Genomic DNA, 27,154 nt, shown 5'->3' with positions numbered 1-27,154 from the left:
TCTAAATTAATACTTAGAAGGAAGTAAAATTTTGTCAGTTATTCTTAAATACATATCTGCTATTAGTTCAACATGCACATTTTCAGTAAACCCTGGTCTCTATACTACCAGCAACTGGAGAAAAATTACCTCTGACCTGGAGGAAAGGGGAAGGAGGATTTCTAATAGGTTCATAAATAGGGCAAGTCTCATGGAAATGAACTTCAGAAGATGCCTGATGTCCTTCACATGGGTTGAAGCTTATGATGAATTCTCTGGAAATCACTTTTCCTGTATGCAGAGCAAACAGCTGCTTGCTGGTCTTTCTGTGGCGAATTAGCAAATTCTCTAAGAGCTTTGAATTTAGGAGGGGAAGAAGGAACTAATCATATCCTACTTTCCTGCTGGAGTTCTGAATCTTTTCATTGATTGGCGTGTGTATGATGGGGCTGGGGGCCCCGTAAAGAACTTGAGAGTCTGGCACGAATATTTTGGGAAAGGAAGGATAAAAGACAATTTTAGTTCCATCAGACTCCCTCTTTCCCTGCTTGTATTATAGGAGCAGACCATGTCCTTTGGGATAGCAACTTTCTGAGGAGAATGTATGATTGTCATAGAATATATGATATATCTTTATTTTTCTGTGACACAAGATGATCACCAGTATCCTCAACATTCAGATTTTGTGACATCTGAATGACTCATCTCAGAGGCTCAGTTTCTTCATCTGTATACTGGGGATGATACCAGTATCTACTGTATAACATCAGTTATTTGGAGGATTAAATAACCAAATGTTTGTGTGCACCTCATTAATTTTACAAAATTAAATACTTTCCTTGAAGAGCGACTATTATTGTGGCAGAGAAAGGGAAACGCGTGTTTACTGGAAGGAAACAGTGTTAGCAGGACAAGAAAACCATGGCTGTTATCCAAAGTTAAGGACCCACGGAACCGTACACCCAGTCCTTCACTGTTGTAGCTCCGGACCTTTTTTCGGTTGTACCTCGGACCCTGCTCTCCCCGCCCTCAGGAAATGAAAGCCTGCTCACGCTGACAGTGCATGCTGGGAGTTGGAGTCCCCTTCCGAAAGGCTGCGGGTCGCGGTGGTATCAGCGGCGTCGCTGGGAGCCATCAGCACGTGGCGGGAAGGGGCGGCGCGCGCTAGCTGTCGGCTCCCGGGAGCGGCAGGAGCTACCCGCTTTCGCGCCTCCCGTCGTGTTGCCCTCCCGACATGCCCGAGGAGGCGGGCTTCCCGCCGGGCAAGAGGTTCCGGCCGGGCGCCGGGCCTCCGAGGCGCGCCGGGTCCTGCCCTCACGGGCGGCGAGTGGTGATGCTGCTGACCGCGGGCGGCGGCGGCGGCCGCGGCGGAGGAGGCCGGAGGCAGCAGCCGCCCCTGGCCCAGCCCTCGGTCAGCCCCTACCCTGAGGCCGTGGAGCTGCAGCGCCGGAGTCTGCCCATCTTCCAGGCGCGGGGGCAGCTGTTGGCCCAGCTCCGAAACCTGGACAGCGCCGTCCTCCTCGGTGAGTGGCCGCGCCGGCGCGTCCTTCCTCTCTCCCCGTTCGAGCTCCGCGAGAACAGCTTTTCTTAGGTGTTTCTCCCCGTCGTTCACTCGTTTCTACAACAAACCTGACTGTCTTTTCTGTTCGGGGTCAGGAGAGTGGCCTTGGAGGAGTCAGACAAGCCCGTTCTGGAGGTGCTCACAGCCGGTGCGAGTGACGCGCGCCCTCGGCAAAGACTCGCCTTCTGTGCGGAAGGGTAGAGGGACGCAGCGGGAACTTTGGGAGCTTAGAAGAGTGGATCTGAGCCAGTCGGGGAGGGAGGCGTTGGACGCAGAGGAGAGAGCCTGCAGCATAAGAGACAAAGTGGAGGCGAGAGACGGTCCGGTCTGACGGAAGTAGCAGTTTCTGGTGCACGAATTAAGAGGCAGAGTTGAGGGCCGGGGACCAGTTGCAAGGGGCTTTGATCCCCAACGTTTAAGTAAGAGGAGCTCCTGAAGGACCGAGAGGATGAGCCTCCAAAGAGGTGAAGGAGATCCAGAAGAGCTGATAACCTAAGAACAGAGTTGTAAGAGGAAGGGAGTGAACAGATACAACAATGAAAATAGGGACCAGAAAATAGGGACCCAAAAAGTGCCCACTGGATTGGATGCGAGGTATCAATTGGGGATCGAGTTGAGCGCTGTTTCGGCAGAGCTCTGGGAGCTGATTTGTCACTGGGCTGAGGAGTAGGTAGGAGGTGAGGGCATGAAAGCAGTGGGAGCAGGCTTCTGTTTTTGACAAAAAGGAGGGGGACCTAGAGGAACCTGCAGATATTCATAGGTTCAGGGAAAGAACTCAGTAGAGAAGGAGGCTGAAGATGCAAAGCGGGCACTAACAGAGCAGAGATAGAGGGCATGGGGAAGGGGGGCCCTTGGCAACAAGGGCTAGATGCAGAGCTGGCCTGGATATCCAAGAGGAGGATGGATATCTGAGAGGCTGGGGGGCTGGAGAAAGGAGGTAAGAATGGGGGTGACTGCAGAAAAGCTTGCAGGGGGAAGTGGCGGGAGATCACCTTTGAGGACTTAACTTTCCTATGAAGTAGGCACGGGAGCTCTGACGAGGATGGGAGTTACAGGGTCCTTGGGGAGGATGGGGACAAAAGAAGGGCTGTAGAAACAAGAACAAGGATCAGCGGTGGTGCTGGTGCCCAGGTGCATTTAGCCCCACGGCAAACTCAGGTCATTGTCAGCACAGTTGGGTTATTTTACTATAGCAACGCTCAGTTTCTTGGTGCAGGAGCAAAAAAGATGGACAGGGAGACATTGATCCAGGTTTGGGTTTTGCCTGATGAACTCAGCAGGAGGAGTGTAGAATAATCAAATTCTTTGTCCATGATTCGTGTCCGGGTCAGGAAGGATGAGCAGTCAGAGGGGAGAAAATGGAAGAACCACAGGACTGTAGAACTCTGTGAGGTCAGGGGAGGGATGCACAGGTTTACAGTTCTTTGTTCTGACTGGGCACTGGGAAGGGAACACAGGAGGGTAGAAAATAAGGTTGGGTGCTTACTGTATGCAGATGCTCAAGTACATGGAAGAGACTGACAGGCCATCTCTGCCCCCCAGGGCCCTCTGATATTGGAGGGGGACAGAAACATTTAAATACTTTCACACAGTTTAGGGTGATCAGTGATGGACGAGATGAACAAGGCTCTAAGGAACACAGAGGAGGCAGCGCAGCCCCTGGGGAGAGAGCTTTGAGGTCTAACTCATCTTGTACAGTTTGTCATGCAGGCAGCGTGGGGGCAGATATTTCATAATAGTGTGGGCAAAGGCAGAGGGTTTGAAAGGAGGTGGAGGAGTTAGCTGTGGCTGCAGTGTAGGAGCAAATGTCTCTTCATGGCAGTGCATTTACACCTCGTTTATCCCTTTGAAAAGTAGGACATTTTAATATAACGTTTGTATTCCATTGTATGTTGTTACTATACTGGTTACTGTTGCTGACCGCTTACATCGTTTCTAATTTGGGGCTGTCGTGATCAAGGTTGACTAAAACTCTTTTGAAGCTGTATTTTTATACACATCTTCATTTCCTTAGAATCAGGTCCTGCAAGTGGAACTGTGGGTCGGAGGGTACAACCTTTTAAAGATTTTCCTAGTATACGGTGGCCCTCCAAGAAACAATCCCGATTAACACTCTGCTAGCGGTACACGTGGGTACACATTTTCCAGGGCTTTATCAGCTTAGAGTATTTTCTTATCTTTTCCTTCTGACTTTGATCTGTTTTGTGAAGTATGTTTCAGTGTGCATTTTTTAAAAATTTTGACGTAGACCATTTTTTAAAAAAATTTCGATGTGGACCGTTTTTTTTTTAGGCTGCATTGGGTCTTCCTTGAGGTGCTCGGGCTTCTCATTGCGGTGGCTTCTCTTGTTGCGGAGCACGGGCTGTAGGTGCGGGGGCGTCCGTAGTGTGGTATGCAGGCTCAGTAGTTGTGGCTCCTGGGCTCTGGGGCATGTCAATTTGCATTTAAATGAGACTTTTTTCTTTCCTAGGGGAAACCGGCTCTGGGAAGACAACGCAGATCCCTCAGTACCTGTATGAAGGGGGGATTGGCCGCCAGGCCATCATTGCCGTGACCCAGCCTCGTCGAGTGGCTGCTATCTCTCTGGCTACCAGAGTCTCAGACGAGAAGAGAACCGAACTCGGGAAGCTGGTACCTAACTTCCTTCTTTACTGACAGTTCTTGGTCCCCCAACCCCCACTCCCAGCCCCCGACTTGTATTTTTCTGAACAAGACTACTTATACATGTCAAGCTTCTTTCTTGCCACAATTGTTTCAGCCTCTCTCACAGTTCTTTACCAGTTCCTAAGAGATCAGAGGGTCTGTCAGTCCCACTTGCTTTGCTTTCAAAATCTGTTGGCACCTTGGATAAATTAGCTGTTTTTTCCTGAGCACTTTTAAGACTTCGGTAACATCTGCTAAGTCTTTTATCTACATATCTTTCTACAGACTTGTAAGCATTTTTCTAGTATGTAGGTGGGTATTGAGAATGAGTCCCAGAACTGTATATAAGTCAGATTTATTCGTGTTTGTGTGGGTGTCTACCCATTTGACTTAAAAACATCTTGGACATCTTTTCATATGTGTACATAGCTTCACTTGAAACTATGAAGTAGCTGGGAGGAGGAGACTAGTTTTAAATTCTTTGTAGTGTTTATCATCATTGCAGTTGAAGGCCTGTGTCCATTGCCCTGGGAGCAGGGCAGGGTAGGAATTGGTCCTGTTCGCTGCGATAGCACCAACGCCTGGCACCGTGCCGGATACACTGGGTGCTGAACACGCGTTTGCTGAGTGAATGAATGGTGTCTCCACACAGGTTGGCTACACGGTGCGCTTTGATGATGTCACCTCGGAGGACACGAAAATCAAGTTCCTGACGGATGGCATGCTTCTGCGCGAGGCCATTTCAGACTCCCTGCTTCGGAAATACAGCTGCGTCATTTTGGATGAAGCCCATGAACGGACTGTTCACACGGATGTGCTCTTTGGGGTGGTGAAAGCTGCCCAGAAGAGGCGAAAGGAGCTGGGGAAGCTGCCTCTCAAAGTAGGTGCAGCCTGTGCTGCTGAGGGACCCAGGGCAGAGGGCATGGGGGTTGCGGGCCTCCTCGGCGGCCTTCAGGGCTCAGCAGGGGCACGAAAAGGCTGGTCCGAGCTTGTCCCCATCCTCCGCCCCTGTCTCGCACACAGGTGATTGTGATGTCGGCCACGATGGACGTGGACCTGTTCTCCCAGTATTTCAGTGGAGCCCCTGTCCTCTACCTGGAGGGCCGGCAGCACCCGATCCAGATTTTCTACACCAAGCAGCCCCAGCACGATTACCTGCATGCGGCCCTGGTCTCCGTCTTCCAGATCCACCAGGTAGGCACTGGGGTGCAGATTCCTGAGAAGGCCTGTTTGACCTCGAGCATTCAGCCTTGAAAAGAAAAGCTGCCAAACGAAACCATTTTGTGAGCTGTGTCCTGAAGTTGAATATGGAGTTCGTTTGCCATGTCCACGTTTTTATCCTTTTTCTCAGTGTCTTTTTTTTTTTCTCTAAAAATAATAATTCAACCCTGACCAGCATCTTTCCTCAGCTGAGCCAGAAAACGTCCATATGTTAAAGCAGTGGCTTGCGAGCATATTTTGATTGGAACCCCCAGTAAGACACACATTTTATATTGCAACTCAGGACACAATGTGTAGAACTGAAGTGAGTCTTAGGAAACACAGTCTCCTTTTACTACCTGTGATGTCCTCTGGTATTTTCTGTCTCATTGAAAAAAAAAAAAAAAAGTTGGTGTACTAACCAATAATGGGTTGCAATTTAGAATTTTCTTTTTAAAAAAACAAAAAACTGTACAGAGAAACATTTCAATTTTTTTTCATTTGTTTACTTTAAATTTCGAGTGATTAAATCTCATTTTTTGGTTTAATTTGTATAAAATCAACTGTTTTTACCTTTCCATTAACTTTCTGAAAAAATCTAGAAGCCAACTTTTGAAAGCTAATTTTTATTTTAAGCTTAGTGATGGGTGTGCAGTTTAAAGTTTAAAAAGTCAAGTACTTAGTTCTAAAAAGCTCATAAAAGAACAGGAGCTGCTTTCACTTTCCCTGTCCAGATCCTGCTCTTGAAGGTACACCTTCAATTTCTTAACTGTTTCCCTTGGATGTTAGTTTCCTGTTCCTGACACATCCTCTCAAAATGATTATATCAGGATGTCTTTTTTTAAAAAATTAATTTATTTATTTTTGGCTGCGTTGGGTCTTTGTTGCTGCGCGGGCTTTCTTTAGTTGCGGCGAGCAGGGGCTACTCTTCATTGCGGTGCGCAGGCTTATTGTGGTGACTTCTCTTGTGGAGCGTGGGCTCTAGGCGCACGGGCTTCAGTAGTTGTGTCTTGCAGGCTCTAGAGCACAGGCTCAGTAGCTGTGGTGCACGGGCTTAGTTGCTCCGCGGCATGTGGGATCTTCCCGGACCAGGGCTCGAACCCGTGTTCCCTGTATTGGCAGGCGGATTCTTAACCTGCGCCACCAGGGAAGCCCCAGGATGTCTTTTTAAATCAAATATCAGTCTTTACAATATTAAGACCCTACATTGTGCACCATCGCAGTGCCTTGTTCCTGTTCCACACAGTCGTACAAGTTTTCTACGTACATACGGCCAATTTTTCCCCAAGGGTTCTAACATCTATCACATGCCAATCATGAATTTTTTTTTTTTTTTTTTGCTTGTTTTGCCGTACGCGGGCCTCTCACTGCTGTGGCCTCTCCCGTTGTGGAGCACAGGCTCCGGATGCGCAGGCTCAGCGGCCATGGCTCACGGGCCCAGCCGCTCCGCGGCATGTGGGATCTTCCCGGACCGGGGCACGAACCCGTGTCCCCTGCCTCGGCAGGCGGACTCTCAACCACTGCGCCACCAGGGAAGCCCCATGAATATTTTTTATGTGTTGAAACACAACCCACTTTTTCCCAGGTCCTTTATTTATGCTGCTTTTCTGCTCCAAACAGGTTGCTCTCCTAGGCCTCTGCACAGCTGTCCTCTTGGCTCTTCCCTCTGCCATCCTCCTGTGTTGAATCCCACGACAGCACCCCGTGTCTGCCCAGCCTCCTGGCCGCATCAGGTGGAGGAGGGAACTTGCGGGTTCAACTACACTGTACTCAGACTTCCAGCTGACACTTGGGTCCTCATGCCGGCACAAGCCCCCGAGGCTCGCTCTGAGCCCAAGCCTTTGTGGCTTCTCCAGGGAAGTGGGCGCACTGCTTTCCCACCACCCCGTCTGCACGCTCCCCCGTCGGGACTCCCTCTGCCCGGCCAAGTCACTCACTTCCCGCCCCGTCTCTTCATCTTTCAAAGATGGGTTGAAACCCTGTCTTCCTGGGCTTATACCTTCACCGTCATTTTGATAGTATTTGGATAAGGTCAGTCTGCCTTGTTTAGCTGCTAAAAGCAAACATGAGATGAGGATTTTTCATGAATAGTGCCTATAGGGCCCTCACGTTACATGGTGGCTTTGATGAGTCCTCCCCTTGATGAAGCTTTGACTGTTGCAGATTTTATCCTGGGAATTCCCTGGCAGTCCAGTGGTTAGGACTCGGTGCTTTTTACTACCGGGGCCTGGGTTCAATCCCTGGTCAGGGAACTAAGATCCTACAAGCCACGCCACCAAAAAAAAAAAAAAAAAAGATTTTATCCTTTCTGTGTGTCTGCACCTCTGAACATGTTAATTCCGGGCTAAAAAACTACATGCACACATATAAATACATAGATATATGTATTCATACATAGACATATATATATAGAGAGAGACACATACACATGCACAACATATATATAATTGTTAAACATTTTTCAATTATTTTGCCAAACAAGTACTCTACAAATTAATGTATCTGAACAGACATCAAAGAAAGATTGGATCAATGGGTATGCAGTTAACACTTACCTGTTCTTCCCTTTGCGAGGTGAAGGATCCAGTTAAGCCTGGGATGTAAATCCCTTGTCCAAGTTCAGCGTGCTTTGGGGGTTTATGAAAGTACATTTGATGGCCTCATTCAACTAGGGCTCCTTTTCCAGCATGAGTGCTTCCGGCCATTTCCATGGATCAGGATTTCCCCAAGTTGTCTCTTTTGTCAGCTTCATCTTTCAAGATGATTATGAAAGGAAGGCAGCTTCATGCAGATTTTATTTGCTTGCCTGGTTGTGCTTTTCATGGCATTGTTCTTGCTGCAAAAGCAATCTGGCGATCTTTCTTCAAAATCTCCTTAATTCGTTTTTAAACAGAGCTGGCTAACTCGAGAAAGTTGCAGCTGTGCATTCTCGGTGTGGGTTTTCTCCCAGGGGAGACACCGATGTTTAGGCTCATTTATGTCTCCAGAGTTAAGAAAAATAACTGGGGAAGTTCATCAGTGACCATTGTTCTGTGCAAGCTGTGCTCCTGTCAAGGCCTAGTGATCCCACTCTTCCTTTTCTTTAGGAAGCCCCCTCCTCTCAGGACATCCTGGTGTTCCTCACTGGGCAGGAGGAGATCGAAGCCATGAGCAAGACCTGCCGGGACATTGCCAGACACCTCCCGGACGGCTGCCCCTCCATGCTGGTCCTTCCGCTCTATGCCTCCCTGCCCTATGCCCAGCAGCTGCGCGTCTTCCAGGGGGCCCCGAAGGTGAGTGCACCCCTTCTCCTGCCCAGCCCCATCCCTGGGTACCCAGATGGATGCACCAGTGGGGCCTGTGCTCCTGTCAGCAGGCTCCAGCTAAGGTGTGTGGGACAGGATGTGCAGGGACCACACACATGAACTGGAAAGACGCAGGAGGGTAATGCGGGGCTGCAGACGCGGCTCTCCCATGGTCAGAACAGGGAGACAGCTGTCCGGGGGTGAGGGAGAGGCAAAGGCAGAAGCCAGAGGCTCAGTGAGTGACTCTTCCAAGGTCCACCGTTCACAGAGCATGTGTCCACAGTACATTTCTTGGGTGCCCATGCTGTGCCAGGCACTGTGCCAGCACTTGACACATACTGTCTCTCATCCTCTCAAGAACCGCAAAGTGGGTCACCATCTCAGTTCCGAGGCCCCAAGGGGTGAAGTGACAGTTGCCCAGGGGGCACAGGAGGTAGCTGGCGGGGCCAGGACTCCAGCCCACATCTACCTGCTTCTGCATCTTGTGCCTCTCCCACCACATCTCATCGCCTCAAAATAAACTTTTAAGACTGAAACATTCCCCACACCCTACCCCGCCCCACCCAATTTAGTGATCAGCCATCAATATTAAAGACTGTCATAACAAAAAAGTCTTCTCTTCTTGATCATGAGTGAGTTGTGACAATTCACGGTGAGGAATGTGTTTTAAAACTTCTGAATCATATGTGTGTCATATGGCTCTTTGGTTTTCTTCCTCCTTTTAGGGCTGTCGCAAAGTGATCATTTCAACCAACATCGCTGAAACCTCCATAACCATTACAGGAATAAAATATGTAGTTGACACGGGCATGGTTAAAGCAAAGAAGTATAACCCCGGTGAGAATTTGTAGCTCCTGATGTCTCTTCTCTGTATAGTGAGCAGCCTGTGTCCCACAGTTTCCCCCAAATAATCGTCTCATGTCCGTAACTACCTGAGATTCGGGTGGCAGGCACCACAGTCCAGCAGTCAGGGCCAGAAAGGCACGTGAGGCAGGAAAGAAGAGCCCAGATGTGGCAAACTTGGGGACAGATGGTCAGGGACCTGGGCAGAGGGCATGAAACCCCGTCAGAAGGTAGGCGAGAATGATGGCTCTCAGGCCAGGGACAGCCTGATACCACATCAGAGGCTTCCTCGGAAATGACATCTGAGCAAGGCTGGTTTGACCTCCAGTCTCCCAGGGAGGAAGCAGACCCCCCAGGCTGGGGCGAGGCGCTAGCTGTTTCCTGAGTGTGTGCGGTGGGCAGCTTGCTTGAAGTCATTTTTATTCAGGTCTGTTTTCTACCTTGCTTTACTCCACAGAGGATTTTGAGGCAGCTGAAATTATGGCTCCGGAACATTTAACTGAAATGCACTGCTGAGCCTTCAAGGGTGCTGTCATTCATGCGTGTCTCTGGGGACCACGTGTGTGAAAGGGCTTGGTTCTCCAGTGCCTGGCACAAAATACACCTTTATAAGAAAATCGGTCTCATTCACTCCTAGGCGTAACAGCATTCCATTGTCTCTCTTTTATAATAGAGCAGGAGGGAGGATGCGACACACGGGACTGGAGGCATTTCATTCTTGGGTCATCGTTTGATGTGGGACCGACCATCCTAGTTTGCTGGAAACTGTCTCAGTTTTAGCACCGAGAGTCCCAAGTCCTGGGAGACCCCCTCAGTCCTAGGCAAACGGGGTTGTTGCCACCTGTGATCGAAGCCAAGGCCTCTGAATTCTACCCTCCTGGGTCCCTGCCCCAAGCACAAGGTCCTTCTGATGTTTTAGTCACAGATTTCACACGGTGTTCATAGCAAAGGCCTTGTTTCACCACAGACCAGCCTGGTTTCGTGCTTTCTGACGTAGGCTGGAGTTCTTCTGGACTCGTGTCACAGAAAGGATCCCTGGTGTTCTGAGCAGTGCTTCTCATTGTCCACGTTGTAGAGTTTGTTCATGTGACGAGCAAAGCACTAACACGGGCCGTTCTCCCACCAGACAGTGGCCTGGAGGTGTTGGCTGTGCAGCGGGTGTCAAAGACCCAGGCCTGGCAACGCACAGGACGGGCTGGCAGAGAGGACAGTGGTATCTGTTACCGGCTCTACACGGAGGATGAGTTTGAGAAGTTTGAGAAGATGACGGTGCCAGAGATCCAAAGGTAGGCCCAAGGGGCTCCCACACCTACCCTTTGTCCCGAGGCTCCTGTCCCTGTGGCCCACGTCCTCCAGCTGACTCTCCTCGGTGGGCGGCTCTTGCCTTGCCGGCTTGGGGGTCAGGAACACCTGCGTGAACCACCTGCGTCTCTCACACTTGCAGGTGTAACCTGGCGAGCGTGATGCTGCAGCTTCTCGCGATGAAAGTCCCAAACGTGCTCACCTTTGACTTCATGTCCAAACCATCTCCAGGTAAGTGGGGTCTTCGGGAAGGTGTACAAAATGGACAGGAACAACCAGTGGACTCCAAAAAAAACCAACCAGGTCTTCCAGCGGTCTCCTTTTGTTTAATATAATTTGGTGGATAACAACCTTAACTCTCAGAGAAGAAACTCCGAATCATGAAAGGAAAGATGCGGTGTTGTCAGCACCATCGCGGTGCAGAATCGGCGGCTTCACGTAGGCATCCTGGGCAGGTGCCGAGACCACAGGAACCAGTGAAGGTGGTCGAGGGGGTCCACAGGATACTGCAAACCTAACGAAATCGTACTTTTGCCAGCAAAAGCACTGAAAAGACTAAGTTTCTTGGGCCTCCCTGGTGGCGCAGTGGTTGAGAGTCCGCCTGCCGATGCAGGGGATACGGGTTCGTGCCCCGGTCTGGGAGGATCCCATATGCCGCGGAGCGGCTGGGCCCGTGAGCCATGGCCGCTGAGCCTGTGCGTCCGGAGCCTGTGCTCCGCAACTGGAGAGGCCACAACAGTGAGAGGCCCGCGTACAGCAAAAAAAAAAAAAAAAAAAAAAAAAGATTAAGTTTCTTTGCTTTTGACCAGAATTTGATGGGTCCCTGCCCTTCACGAATAATCTCTCCATGGTGGAAGGAAAACTAATTGGGAGTTTTAATGATGGTAGCTTAGTACTTGGCATCTCTTCAACATACACCATTTTCTTTTTTTTCTCTCTCTCCTTTTTTTTAAGTGAAGAAGCGCAACTGGTTAAAAAAGTAAACAGTCGATGGGTATACAGGGCCCCTCCGTGATCTCAGTTTCCCTCCTCTACAGCAACATCTGTGCACATTTCCCAGTGTCTTCTAGAGAAAATCTTTGCAAGTACATATAGCCTTTTATTTATTTATTTATCATATGAATTTTATTTCATCAGTCCTTGGACACGTATATTCCATCCTCCTCCCAGACCGGGGTGCCTGCAGAAAAGGGTTGTGATCTGGCGTCTCCAGCCCCAGGTGCAACAGCACTTAAGGGCCTTTCACGCAGCTTTCCAGCACTTCTTCCAGAAACAGGCCAAGAGCAAAGGCACCAGCCTTCAAGACTGGGATCAACTTTGCGCTTGTTTTTTTTGGCTGCACGGCTTGAGGAATCTTATTTCCCTGACCCCGGCCCTCCGCAGTGAGAGCGTGTAGTCCTAACCACTGGACCTCCAGGGAATTCCATATAGTCTTTTTTTTAAAACGCAAATAGCAACGCACATTGTGCACTGTTCTACACTTTCTCTTCTTTCACTTGCTAAATCTCTACATACAAACGAGGCACATTCCTGTCAGGTGGAAATAGCGCAGCCACACCTGTGCATCCGTTACCAGGGCTGCAAAGCCTCCGGAGGCTGCCGCACTCCCCACCTCAAGTTAACCACCTCCCAGGTTTTGTCCGTGAATCCCTCGCTTTTCTTGAATATTTTATTCCATGCACGTGCATTGTTTCGGTTGGCATGTTTATGCCTCGATTTCCCAGTGACCTTCCCTTTTCATTCATCATGTTTTATAAGGTTTAGGTCTGATGCATTTTCATTACTAAATACTGTCTAGTCTATGAATAAACCAAAATGCATTTATCCTTCTCTTACCGATAGACACTGGCACATTGCTTTTTCTTTTCTTTTTTTTTTTTTTTTTTGTCCCACCACTGCTATCCCCTGCCACTTTCCCCCACTTGGTGTCCATACGTTTGTCCTCTACATCTGTGTCTCTATTTCTGCCCTGCAAACCGGTTCATCTCTACCATTTTTCTAGATTCCACATATATGTGTTAATATATGATATTTGTTTTTCTCTTTCTGACTTACTTCGCTCTGTATGACAGTCTCTAGGTCCATCCAAGTCTCTGCAAATGACCCAATTTCATTCCTTTTTATGGCTGAGTAATATTCCATTGTATATATGTACCACATCTTCTTTATCCATTCATCTAGCAATGGGCATTTAGGTTGCTTCCATGTCCTGGCTATTGTAAATAGTGCTGCAGTGAACATTGGGGTGCATGTGTCTTTTTGAATTATGGTTTTCTTAGGGTATATGCCCAGTAGTGGGGTTGCTGCGTCGTATGGTAGTGCTATTTTTAGATTTTTAAGGAACCTCCATACTGTTCTCCATAGCGGCTGTATCAATTTACATTCCCACCAACAGTGGAAGAGGGTTCCCTTCTTTCCGCACCCTCTTCAGCATTTGTTGTTTGTAGATTTTCTGATGATGCCCATTCTCACTGATGTGAGGTGATACCTCATTGTAGTTTTGATTTGCATTTCTCTAATAATTAGTGATGTTGAGCAGCTTTTCATGTGCTTCTTGGCCATCTGTATGTCTTCTTTGGAGAAATGTCTATTTAGTTCTTCTGCCCATTTTTTTATTAGGTTGTTTGTTTTTTTAATATTGAGCTGCTTGAGCTGTTTATATATTTTGGAGATTAATCCTTTGTCCGTTGTTTCATTTGCAAATACTTGCCCCCATTCTGAGGGTTGTCTTTTCGTCTTGTTTATAGTTTCCTTTGCTGTGCACAAGCTTTTAAGTGTCATTACGTCCCATTTGTTTATTTTTGTTTTTATTTCCATTACTGTAGGAGGTGGGTCAAAAAAGATCTTGCTGTGATTTATGTCAAAGAGTGTTTTTCCTATGTTTTCCTCTAAGAGTTTCATAGTGTCTGGTCTTACATTTAGGTCTTCAATCCATTTTGAGTTTATTTTTTGTGTGTGGTGTTAGGGAGTGTTCTAATTTCATTCTTTTACATGTAGCTGTCCAGTTTTCCCAGCACCACTTATTGAAGAGACTGTCTTTTCTCCATTGTATATCCTTGCCTCCTTTGTCATAGATTAGTTGACCATAGGTGCATGGTACATTGCTTTTTTCACTTAATGTATTTTACAGATCATTTCTCCTCTGTGTAGATACTTATTACATTCTTAGAATTGCATCTTTATTCTTTAATAGGCAGTGCATTTTCATGGTTCAAATTTAAAAAGAACAAGATAGTAAATAGTGTCCTTCTCACCAGGGGCCTCTGAGGCACCTGGTATTTCCATTGTTGTGTGTGTGTGTCTGGAGATGCAGATCCCTGTACGATGTCCGAGTATATCTGGGGGTGAAATTCATAAGTGTAACTTTGCTGGGTTTCAGATTTACACACATATTGCCAAATTGCAGGCCACTATTTAAAGAGAATTGAGCTGAAGACAATGTTGTCCTTAACGGCTTTGAAAAGCACCTCATGGGGACAGCGTGGTTGTGGTCTTTGGTGTGCTTTGACGTAGGCTTCTCAGAAGTGCCCCGAAGTAATGAACTAGCTGCAGCTTCGTCCTGTTTTGAATGTTCGACTCCTTTTTATGTCTTTCTTTAGATCACGTTCAGGCAGCCATCGCCCAGCTGGAGCTGTTGGGTGCCCTTGAAAACAAGGACGGCCAGCTCACCCTGACTCCAATCGGAAGAAAGATGGCGGCTTTCCCGTTAGAACCCAAATTTGCCAAAGTAAATGATTCCTCTCCTCAGTCCCCTTTCTGTGTGTTACGGGTCAGCCATCCCAGAGGAGACTCCTTAACCCAGTGATTCTAGATTAATCTTCACTTTTTCTCTTAAATAATTATTAATGCCTACTTTGTGCCTGACTCTGACTTACGCTCAGTGTGGGATTCAAGCCATATTAAGTCATGAGCCCTACCCACATGGAATCATGCAGGGAAGGCAGCCCTCTGTTTTACAGAAAGTAAAATAACATACGTAGTCATGGTTTTAGAAACACCTGCCCCTTAACGCCTTACAAGGGAAGCTGCAAAAGCAATATATGGAAATACTTTATTCAGAAGCCAGGAGAAAACTAGGCTTACACAGTATTTAATTGTGATTTGCAGACCATCCTCCTGTCCCCCAAATTCCACTGCACGGAGGAGATACTGACCATCATCTCCCTGCTGTCAGTGGACAGCGTTCTCTACAACCCCCCCTCCCGGCGGGATGAAGTGCAGGCTGTGCGGAAGAAGTTCATATCCAGCGAGGGCGATCACATCACCCTGCTTAACATCTACCGGGCCTTCAGGAACACAGGCAGAAACAAGGTAGGCCTTGTCTTGTTCCCCTTCTCATACGATGCCTCCTTCTGGGCCTGTGAATGGCAGATGTCATTTCAGAAATGTCTGCACACAGGGAGGTTACCAGGGAAGGCATGATTCCCGTCTTTCCCTCTGCTTATGTTTAACTCATACCTAGCATTGGCCAGTTCGTTAAGTATTTGTTGACCCAGTTTCTTAGCTACAAAATGGTTTGTTTCCCCACCTGCCCCTAGCTTTCTTCATAGCAGATTTTGCTTGTATTTCAGTTCCCTGGACCAAGATGGAAAATGGCAGTATTTTCTTTCACTTATCAATAAAATAAAATAGAATAAAATCAGTCATTGTAGGGAGTTCCCTGGTGGCCTAGTGGTTAGGATTCCGGGCTCACTGCCATGGCCCAGGTTCAGTCCTTGGTCAGGGAATTGAGATCCCGCAAGCTGGGTGGCGTGGCCCACCAAAAAAAAAAAAAAAAAAAAAAAAATCAGTAATTGTGCTATAGCGTGCATGCTTTATCTGTGCTTTAATGCAAAACAAAAACAAAAAATAGCCACCACCCAGTTTTAGTAGTTGTAAACATTTTGCTGTATTTGCCTCAATTTATTTTTAAGGAAATAAAATGCTGTGGACACAACAAGAGCCCTGAGCTGCCCCTTTTGCAGTCCTTCCTCCCTTCTGTAACCCCTGTCAAGTCTGTCTGGGTCCTGGTGGGCAACAATGTGCTTTTACTTTGTATCCGCAGGCATTGTTTGCTATAAATGCTTCTTCACGCTACCTTTTTGCAACTGGTTTCCGTCTCCTCACCTGCAGTGCCCATCCCGTCCAGGTCTCTTGTGCACAAGGGGGAGAGTTGCTCTGGGGTCGACACCCAGGAGTGGACCTGCCGGTCTTTGGGCAGCTGCATCAAGCTTTCTCAGCTGGCATGTGCGTCCACAGAACTGTCAGCACCTCTTTATCCTCCCCGGAGTAGTGTAGAGGAGTTTCGATTTCCACCAGCCTCTCCAGCTCTTAGTTGAAATGATTTTTCATTTTTGCCACGTTGAGGGATGTGAAGTAGTATCTCAGTTATTTGAAACTGCAGTGCCTTGATTCCTCAAGAGACCGAGAAGCTTTGCTTAAGTTTATTGTCATTTGTAGTTAATCTTCTGTGAGTGGTCCATCCATATCCTTTGTTGTTTTTCTACTGGAGTATTGGTCATTTTCTCACTGATTTGTAGGAGTTTATTTATTTGTTTATTTTTTAATGTATTCTGGAGGTAATCATTCTTTGCTGGGTGTAGTGATGCAGATATCCCAGTCATTAGCTTTTTTCATCGTGACTTGACCTATGGAATTTTATAGTTCTACTTTAGTTTAAATTTTTACTGTTTTCCTTTATGGTTCATGCTTTTTGCTATAAAGATATTTTCCTTTTATTTATTTTTGGCAACTGAAGTTTTCCATCTGAATTAGAACAGTGTTCTAAAAATTATGCTGGGACTTCCCTGGCAGTCCAGCAGTTAAGACTCTATGCTTCCACTGCAGGGGGCATGGGTTCGATTCCTGGTTGGGGAGCTAAGATCCCGCATGCCGTGTGGTGTGGCCCAAAATTTTTTTTTAATTAAAAATTAAAATTGTGCGCATTTAGAGAAGAGCTAACACCTATCCTTCTCAAACTCTTCCAAAATATAGCAGAGGGAGGAACACTCCCAAACTCATTCTACGAGGCCACCATCACCTTGATACCAAAACCAGGCAAGGATGTCACAAAGAAAGAAAACTACAGGCCAATATCACTGATGAACATAGATGCCAAAATCCTCAACAAAATACTAGCAAACAGAATCCAACAGCACATTAAAAGGATCATACACCATGATCAAGTGGGGTTTATTCCAGGAATGCAAGGATTCTTCAATATACGCAAATCAATCAACGTGATACACCATATTAACAAATTGAAGGAGAAAAACCATATGATCATCTCAATAGATGCAGAGAAAGCTTTCGACAAAATTCAACACCCATTTATGATAAAAACCCTGCAGAAAGTAGGCATAGAGGGAACTTTCCTCAACATAATAAAGGCCATATATGACAAACCCACAGCCAGCATCGTCCTCAATGGTGAAAAACTGAAACCATTTCCACTAAGATCAGGAACTAGACAAGGTTGCCCACTTTCACCACTCTTACTCAACCTAGTTTTGGAAGTTTTAGCCACAGCAATCAGAGAAGAAAAGGAAATAAAAGGAATCCAAATTGGAAAAGAAGAAGTAAAGCTGTCACTGTTTGCAGATGACATGATACTATACATAGAGAATCCTAAAGATGCTACCAGAAAACTACTAGAGTTAATCAATGAATTTGGTAAAGTTGCAGGATACAAAATTAATGCACAGAAATCTCTGGCATTCCTATATACTGATGATGAAAAATCTGAAAGTGAAATCAAGGAAACACTCCCATTTACCATTGCAACAAAAAGAATAAAATATCTAGGAATAAACCTACCTAAGGAGACAAAAGACCTGTATGCAGAAAACTATAAGACACTGATGAAAGAAATTAAAGATGATACAAATAGATGGAGAGATGTACCATGTTCTTGGATTGGAAGAATCAACATTGTGAAAATGACTCTACTACCCAAAGCAATCTACAGGTTCAATGCAATCCCTATCAAACTACCACTGGCATTTTTCACCGAACTAGAACAAAAAATTTCACAATTTGTATGGAAACACAAAAGACCCCGAATAGCCAAAGCAATCTTGAGAACGAAAAATGGAGCTGGAGGAATCAGGCTCCCTGACTTCAGACTATACTACAAAGCTACAGTAATCAAGACAGTATGGTACTGGCACAAAAACAGAAAGATAGATCAATGGAACAGGATAGAAAGCCCAGAGTTAAACCCACGGACATATGGTCACCTTATCTTTGATAAAGGAGGCAGGAATGTACAGTGGAGAAAGGACAGTCTCTTCAATAAGTGGTGCTGGGAAAACTGGATAGGGACATGTAAAAGTATGAGATTAGATCACTCCCTAACACCATACACAAAAATAAGCTCAAAATGGATTAAAGACCTAAATGTAAGGCCAGACACTATCAAACTCTTAGAGGAACACATAGGCAGAACACTCTATGACATAAATCACAGCAAGATCCTTTTTGACCCACCTCCTAGAGAAATGGAAATAAAGACAAAAATAAACACATGGGACCTAATGAAACTTAAAAGCTTTTGCACAGCAAAGGAAACCATAAACAAGACCAAAAGACAACCCTCAGAATGGGAGAAAATATTTGCAAATGAAGCAACTGACAAAGGATTAATCTCCAAAATTTATAAGCAGCTCATGCAGCTCAATAACAAAAAAACAAACAACCCAATCCAAAAATGGGCAGAAGACCTAAATAGACATTTCTCCACAGAAGATATACAGACTGCCAACAAACACATGAAAGGATGCTCAACATCTTTACTCATTAGAGAAATGCAAATCAAAACTACAATGAGATATCATCTCACACCAGTCAGAATGGCCATCATCAAAAAATCTAGAAACAATAAATGCTGGAGAGGGTGTGGAAAAAAGGGAACACTCTTGCACTGCTGGTGGGAATGTGAATTGGTACAGCCGCTATGGAGAACGGTATGGAGGTTCCTTAAAAAACTACAAATAGAACTACCATATGACCCAGCAATCCCACTACTGGGCATATACCCTGAGAAAACCATAGTTCAAAAAGAGACATGTACCAAAATGTTCATAGCAGCCCTATTTACAATAGCCCGGAGATGGAAACAACCTAAGTGTCCATCATCGGATGAATGGATAAAGAAGATGTGGCACATATATACAATGGAATATTACTCAGCCATAAAAAGAAATGAAATTGAGTTATTTGTAATGAGGTGGATAGACCTAGAGTCTGTCATACAGAGTGAAGTAAGTCAGAAAGAGAAAGACAAATACTGTATGCTAACACATATATATGGAATTTAAGAAAAAAAAAATGTCATGAAGAACATAGGGGTAAGACAGGAATAAAGACACAGACCTACTAGAGAATGGACTTGAGGATATGGGGAGGGGGAAGGGTAAGCTGTGACAAAGTGAAAGAGCGGCATGGACATATATACACTACCAAACGTGAGGTAGATAGCTAGTGGGAAGCAGCCGCATAGCACAGGGAGGTCAGCTCGGTACTTTGTGACCGCCTGGAGGGGTGGGATAGGGAGGGTAGGAGGGAGACGCAAAAGGGAGGGGTTATGGAAACATATGTATATGTATAACTGATTAAATTTGTTATTAAAAAAAATAAAATAAAAAAATAAAAAAAATAAAAAAAATAAAAATTAAAATTGTGCTATGTTTTTTTCTTTATAGAAATGAGAGGACTGTGATATCTCTTTTTTCTCCTATTCAGGATTGGTGCAAAGAGAATTTTGTCCACAGCAAGAATATGATGCTGGTAGCTGAAGTCAGATCACAGCTGAGAGATATCTGCCTAAAGGTATTCTTCTTCCTGGTGTTCTCTGCGGGGCTAAGCTGTCACTTTTTTCTAGGTGAAAAATTTCAGGTTGCTTATTGCAAGTGATCGCAAAAAAACCCCTCTCATTATAGGAAAATTTTTAAATAAGGAAGAAAGTAAAAATTACCCACAGCTCCACCTCTCGTCAGTTTGGTCTGTTTCTTCATAGCCCTGTTTTTAAATGAATTTTTTACATCATTAGTTACATTGTATATATAATTTATATTTAGCTTTTATAAACTTTAAAAGTATTTTCCAGTGTTATTAGAACTCTTCCTAAGGTTTGTTCTTTTAGTGGAAATATCTTTGTTATTTTTTTTCAGATTACGAAAGCTGTGCATAATTGTTACAAATTGATACAGTGCAGAAAATAGTGATATATAGTGCAGAAAGTGTAAAAGTCTCCTTAATCCTGCCCCTCCAAAGATAAATAATAGTGTGGTGTAGATCCTTCTAGAATTTTTTCCTGTGTATGTATGTTTTTGTATGTGTGTGTGTATACACATATACATGGATACATATATAAAAATTTTTTTTCCTTATTTTAATAGATTTTTATTGGCGTATAATTGCTTCACAATACTGTGTTAGTTTCTGTTGTACACCAAAGTGGATCAGCCATATGCATACATATATCCCCATATCCCCTCCCTCTTGAGCCTCCCTCCCATCCTTTCTATCCGACCCCTCTAGGTCATTGCAAAGCACCTAGCTGATCTCCCTGTGCTATTCTGCTGCTTCCCACTAGCTATCTATTTTACATCTGGTAGTGTATATATGTCGATGCCACTCTAACTTGCCCCAGCTTCCCCCTCCCACCCCGTGTCCTCAAGTCCATTCTCTAGGTCTACATCTTTATTCCTGCCCTGCAGCTAGGTTCATCAGTACCATTTTTTTTAGATTCCATACATATATGTTAGCATACGGTATTTGTTTTTCTCTTTCTGACTTACTTCACTCTGTATGACAGACTGTAGGTCCATCCATCTCACTACAAATAACTCAATTTCATTTCTTCTATAGCTGATAAATATTCCATTGTATATATCATACCACACCTTCTTATCCATTCATCTGTCGATGGACACTTAGGTTGCTTCCATGTCCTGGCTATTGTAAATAGAGCTGCAGTGAACACTGTGGTACATGACTCTTTTTGAATTCTGGTTTTCTCAGGGTCTATGCCCAGTAGTGGGATTGCTGGGTCATATGGTAGTTGTATTTTTAGTTTTTTAAGGAACCTCCATACTGTTCTCCATAGTGACTGTATGAATTTACATTCCCACCAACAGTGCAAAAGGGTTCCCTTTTCACCACACCCTTTCCAGCATTGATTGTTTCTAGATTTTTTGATAATGGTCATTCTAACTGGTGTGAGGTGATACCTCATTGTAGTTTTGACTTGCATTTCTCTAATAATTAGTGATGTTGAGCATCTTTTCATGTGCCTCTTGGCCATCTGTATGTCTTCCTTGGTGAAATGTCCATTTAGGTCTTCTGCCCCGCCCCTTTTTTTTTAATTTATCCATTTATTTATTTTTGGCTGCATTGAGTCTTCGTTGCTGCATGCGGGCTTTCTCGAGTTGCTGCGAGCGGGGGCTACTCTTTGTTGCGGTGCGCAGGCTTCTCATTGCGGTGGCTTGTCTTTGTTGCAGAGCACAGGCTCTAGGCGCATGGGCTCAGTAGTTGTGGAATGCAGGCTCTAGAGCGCAGGCTCAGTAGTTGTGGCACAAGGGCTTAGTTGCTCCACGGCAAGTGGGATCTTCCCGGACCAGGGCTCGAACCCATATCCCCTGCGTTGGCAGGTGGATTCTTTACCACTGAGCCACCAGGGAAGTCCTTCTGACCATTTTTTAATTGGATTGTTTGGTTTTTTGATATTGAGCTCCGTGAGCTGTTTGTATATTTTGGAGATTAATCCTTTGTTGTTTCATTTGCAAATATTTTCTCCCGTTCTGAGGGTTGTCTTTTTGTCTTGTTTATGGTTTCCTTTGCTGTGCAAAAGCTTTTATGTTTAAATAAGTTCCATTTGTTTATTTTTGTTTTTATTTCCATTACTCTAGGAGGTAGGTCAAAAAAGATCTCGCTGTGATTTATGTCAAAGAGTGTTTTTCCTATCTTTTCCTCTAAGAGTTTTATAGTGTCTGATATTACATTTAGGTCTTTTCCACTTGGAGTTTATTTCTGTGTATGGTGTTAGGGAGTGTTCTAATTTCATTCTTTTACATGTAGCTGTCCAGTTTTCCCAGCACCACTTATTGAAGAGGCTATCTTTTCTCCATTTTATGTTCTTGCCTCCTTTGTCTTAAATTAGGTAACCATATGTGTGCGAGTTTATCTCTGGGCTTTCTATCCTGTTCCATTGATATATATTTCTGTTTTTGTGCTGGTACCATACTGTCTTGATTACTGTAGCTTTGTGATATAGTTTGAATTCAGGGAGCCTGATTGCTCCAGCTCCGTTTTTCTTTCTCAAGATTGCTTTGGCTATTCAGGGTCTTTTGTGTTTCCATACGAATTGTAAAATTTTTTGTTCTAATTCTGTGAAGAATGCCATTGGTAGTTCGATAGGGATTGCATTGAATCTGTAGATTGCTTTGGGTAATATAGTCATTTTCACTATATTGGTTCTTCCAATCAAAGAACATGGAATATTTCTCCATCTGTTTATGTCATCTTTGATTTCTTTCATCAGTGTTTTATAGTTTTCTGAGTACAAGTCTTTCCCCTCCTTAGGCAGGTTTATTCCTGGGTATTTTATTCTTTTTGTTGCGACAGTAAATGGGATTGTTTCCTTAATTTCTCTCTCTGATTTTTTGTTGTTAGTGTATAGGAATGCCAGAGATTTCTGTGCATTAATTTTGCATCTTGCAACCTTACCAAATTCATTGATTAGCTCTAGTAGTTTTCTGGTAGCATCTTTAGGATTTTCTATGTATAGTGTCATGTCATCCGCAAACAGTGACAGTTTTACTTCTTCTTTTCCAATTTGTATTCCTTTTATTTCTTTTTCTTCTCTGATTGCAGTGGCTAGGGCTTCCAAAACTATGTTGAATAAGAGTGGCGAGAGTGTACATTCTTGTCTTGTTGCTGATCTTAGTGGAAATGCTTTCAATTTTTCACCATTGAGTATGATGCTTGCTGTGGGTTTGTCATATATAGCCTTTATTATGTTGAGGTAGGTTCCCTCTATGCCCATTTTCTAGAGAGTTTTTATCATAAATGGGTGTTGAATTTTGTCAAAAGCTTTTTCTGTGTCTATTGAGATGATCATATGGTTTTTATTCCTTAATTTGTTAACGTGGTGTATCATATTGATTGATTTGCATATATTGAAGAATCCTATGGGGTGAAGCAAAAGCAGTTCTAAGAGGGAAGTTTATAGCAATTCAATCTCACCTCAAGAAACAAGAAACATCTCAAATAAACAATCTAACCCTACACTTAAAACAACTAGAGAAAGGAGCACAAAGAAAACCCAAAGTCAGTAGAAGGAAAGAAATCATAACAATCAGAGGAGAAATAAATGAAATAAAAATGAAGAAAACAATAGCAAAGATCAATAAAACTAAAAGCTGGTTCTTTGAGTAGATAAACAAAATTGATAAACCCTTAGCCAGACTCATCAAGAAAAAAAGGGAGAGGACACAAATCAATAAAATTAGAAATGAAAAAGGAGAAATCACAACTGACACCACAGAAATGCAAAGGACTACTATATGCCAATTGAAACCGTAATTAAAAATCTTCCAACAAACAAAAGTTCAGGACCAGATGGCTTCACAGGTGAATTCTATCGAATATTTAGAGAAGAGCTAACACCAATCCTTCTCAAACTCTTCCAAAAAGTTGCAGAGGGAGAAACACTCCCAAATTCATTCTACGAAGCCACCATCACCCTGATACCAAAACCAGAAAAAGATATCACAAAAAAGGAAAATTATAATCCAATATCACTGATGAACATAGATGCAAAAATCCTGAACAAAATACTAACAAACAGAATCCAACAACACATTAAAAGGATCATACACCATGATAAAATTTTCTTTTTAAAACAAAATATATAACACTTTGTTTTGCAATTTGCTTTTTTCCACTTGGAGTACTTCTTGAATACTTTGTGTCTAGGCTGTCTTGCAGTGCCTGCATATCTCTATCGTTCTTTTTAGTGACTTCATAGCATTTCACTGTATTCACTACGGTTTATTTAGCCCAGCCCCTAATGGTGGTCATTTAGGTTGTGCTATAATGATCATCCTCCTACATAAGTGTTTGTGCTCTGGTACACATAGAATGAACTTTTAGATGGGGAATTTAGATTTTGATAGACATTGCCAAATCATCAACCAACAAGTTTCCTATCAGCTTATATTCCCTCTTAGAGGACATAATGTTTATGTATTCAATGGCTCTATGACACGCCACATTTTACCTCAAAGGTAGGGTTGTTTGTGTTCACGTTCTCCTGGGTTGAGCACTGAGAGAGTGTCTACTTTTTGCTGCTGTGAGCAACTCTGTGGTGACTGTCTTTGTGTGTAAGGCGTCTTTTGAGACAGCCCGCGGCATGGACCATCCGCACGTCCGTAGGGGACAGTTGTCACCCTTACCCAGGCCTGTGCCTGATGCCAGCGGCCCATTGTTAGCACTAAAGTGACTTCTTCTCATAGTAGCTTGTTGTGTTCTGCCTTATACACATTTTTCCAACCCTTCTTGTACTTGAACAGCTTTCCTGCCAGACCATCCCTTGGCTTCGTGAGTTCCCTCATTTTCTATTGACAGCAGACATGGTGCTTCTCCACCAGCACTGATCTCAGGCGTCGCAGGCAGCCGCCCGGGTGTCAGCCTCCACCGTGGGCCCTGCACCCTGGACCGCACTGGGGGCACGTGGCTCCATCCACCATGGGTGGCGGCACAGTACTCACGTCTGGGGTCTTCTCCATGTCTCACTTCCTCCCAAACCAGATGTCCATGCCGATCCTGTCGTCGCGAGGGGACACAGAGAGCGTCCGCCGCTGCCTGGCGCACAGCCTCTTCATGAGCACCGCCGAGCTGCAGCCCGACGGGTCCTATGCCACCACGGACACCCACCAGCCCGTGGCCATCCACCCCTCGTCCGTTCTCTTCCACTGCAAGCCGGCCTGCGTCGTGTACACGGAGCTGCTCGTCACCAACAAGTGCTACATGCGCGACCTGTGCGTCGTGGACCCCGAGTGGCTGTACGAGGCTGCCCCCGACTTCTTCAGGAGGAAGCTGAGGGCCTTCAGGAACTGAGCCGCCCGGGGCGGGAGCTGGGCCGCAGCCGGCCTCGCTGCGGACTCTCAGGCTGGCACCCAGAGCGGTCGTATTGAGCGGATTATGCCCGGCCTCTGGGAGCTTGAAAGCATCTCTGTCTAAACTCCTCAGACTGAACCACACAGACATGCAGTGACCTTGGAGACTTCAAAATGATGCTTTCAGTTCTTGCTCGGCGACTTTGGGTGACTTAGTTAACTTCTGAGCCTCAGTTTCCCTATCTGCCAAGTGGGGGTGATAATAATAATACTTACAGGGTTGGGGTCATGAGGTTTAGAGCAAATGAAAGGAAAGTACCCAGAGCTGTGCCCGCCCGCGATAAACACGCCTGAATCGTGAGCCGTGGAGCTCGGTTGCTGTTACTGCTTTTCTACATGATGTGAACCAGGTACAACAAAACCCCCTGAGTTCTCGAGACTGAGGGGGATTGTCTGGAAAGGGGACCACCAGAGGTCACAGAGCTGTTGACCTTGGATCTATTTTAACTTCTATCTGCATGGAGTTTTATAACAGAAAACAGAAGAGATTAACTTCTGTTTCAGGAGGGAGGTGCTTTTGGGCCATGAACACTTGAGCCTAAGGAGTGTCTCTGAGCTGAGCTTAAGGCATTTCTCCTCTGGCCCTGCGGGTGGGCGGAGGTGAGAACACAGGCAGCTTTGGCTCATCCATCACCTCATCTAGTGTTTATGTTCTTTTATTTATTTCCTATGGTCATTTCCTATGATCGTTTTTCCTTCTTAGGGACCTGGGGACAGCCTGGCTTTGCCACTCGCCCCTCTCTAGCCCTCATTTTCCATATTTGTCAGAGGGGATTAGAGGGTCTCCACAGTCTCTTCCTGTTTTCATATTTTGAGGAAGGAAAAGACACCAAAAGTCCTTCTTAGCTATTTAATTATCAAAAGCAAATAATCTTTCCCCAGAGAATGCTATGCCCTAGAAGACGCCAAGATTTAGCCCTTTTATTGTGCTTAATTGGTCAAAATACACATGTGCAGTATTTTGGTTATTCCTTTATTCAATAGAGGCCTAGGATGTTTAGGGTTCAAAAGGTATTGGTAAAAGAAAATATTGTATTTTTAATAAAATGTTCAAAAGGTATTGGTAAAAGAAAATATTGTATTTTTAATAAAACGTTCATCATGCTGGTAAAAAATTGGGAGTGGGGTAATTTATTATGTTCCTCAGCAAATTATATAGAGGAATTCTCTGGGACAAGTAAAATTTAAAATTTTAAAAATAGCTTCTATATTTCTGTACAGAAATATATTTATCACTAACATTCTGGTAGAGTTTTCATACAGTAGTTTTTTATTGGGCTTTTTAAAAAGTTAACTTTTAACATAGCTGCTCAGGGATTAAATCATATTGGAAAAGCTGGTCTGACTCTCCATATTACTACAAAGAAATACATGGTTGTTTACATTCAGCTGCAGGGGATAGATAAGTACACTTTAAACTTTCTTAAGAAAGTTAAATGTTTCACAGTGATGTTGCAATCTAACCTTGAGCTATTCTTTTCAATCCTACAATCTCCAGTGGTGTGCCGCCTTTTTTCCAAGCTGTGAAATCCATATCTAGGTGAATCACTAGCTCCCTTGAGCAGCTTCATGTAAATAGATGCACTCCAAGCAGATCACATGCCTCAGATGTTTGTCTTCTGCTTCTAGTAATCATGGAGTGTGAAACCTCCAGAGCAGCATAGATCTAAAAACTGCCAACACCCAGTTCTTGGTAAAAAACCTTTGGTAAAGAGATGCCAGAATGGAGACAAGTTTTTGCTCTGTGGATAAGACTGATTATGTACTGTGATGCATAAATCCATTTAATCCAGCTGTCAAGAAATGCTTAGAACTGTGGCCAGGCATCTAAGATACCATTCCTTGTGCATAGAAGGAAACACTGCACCTGTGGGGAAGCAAGAATTTCATTATATTTTATTTGATCAGAATATTATAACTTGCAGCAAAAAAAAATCTAGTTGGTTCAGGTTTATGTTGTATTTTGAGAGTCTTCTTGTTCAAACAGAGCTCTAAAGAAGCACTGGCTCTTGTATATAATGCTCAAATTTGCACATGACTATCAAATCCATTAAAAGTGAATCTTGTACATGTGTGAGGCTTCTTTCTTGGGTCTCCTTTCCCTTATTCACAGAATGCTGTTTAGAATATACTAAGTATGTCTTATCTTTGCCACTTGATTTGGGAAGACTTACTTTCTTGCT

The 27,154-nt window shown here is 44.6% G+C and overlaps 1 protein-coding gene across 2 annotated transcripts; it reads left to right on the top strand.

The window, feature by feature from the left end:
• The first annotated feature begins 690 nt into the window (after positions 1-690).
• On the top strand, positions 691-27,027 carry DHX33 (DEAH-box helicase 33). 2 transcript variants are annotated; one of them, XM_082604912.1, is made up of 12 exons: positions 691-1,502; positions 4,011-4,171; positions 4,836-5,063; positions 5,207-5,377; positions 8,470-8,655; positions 9,393-9,504; positions 10,637-10,796; positions 10,955-11,043; positions 14,412-14,539; positions 14,920-15,123; positions 19,534-19,620; positions 24,366-24,502. In XM_082604912.1, exons 1-12 carry the CDS (start codon positions 1,214-1,216, stop codon positions 24,447-24,449), a joined length of 1,899 nt encoding a protein of 632 aa, XP_082461038.1. In that variant the 5' UTR covers positions 691-1,213; the 3' UTR covers positions 24,450-24,502. The 2 variants fall into 2 exon arrangements, with proteins under 2 accessions (XP_082461038.1, XP_082461037.1); XM_082604911.1 differs by lacking the exon at positions 24,366-24,502 and adding an exon at positions 24,604-27,027 and having other exon boundaries at positions 693-1,502.
• The last annotated feature ends 127 nt before the right edge of the window (positions 27,028-27,154 follow it).

The sequence above is a fragment of the Mesoplodon mirus genome (genome assembly GCF_964341445.2).
Source record: "Mesoplodon mirus genome assembly, chromosome: 18".
NCBI lineage: Eukaryota > Metazoa > Chordata > Mammalia > Artiodactyla > Ziphiidae > Mesoplodon > Mesoplodon mirus.
This window is presented reverse-complemented; position numbering and strand designations above follow the sequence as displayed.

Bases quoted from the DNA above. Each gene is read 5' to 3' on its own strand.
- DHX33 (XM_082604911.1), top strand. From the start codon at position 1,214: ATGCCCGAGGAGGCGGGCTTCCCGCCGGGCAAGAGGTTCCGGCCGGGC. The intron at 10,797-10,954 runs GTAGGCCCAAGG...TCACACTTGCAG, and splicing joins ACGGTGCCAGAGATCCAAAG to GTGTAACCTGGCGAGCGTGA. The intron at 14,540-14,919 runs GTAAATGATTCC...TGTGATTTGCAG, and splicing joins TAGAACCCAAATTTGCCAAA to ACCATCCTCCTGTCCCCCAA.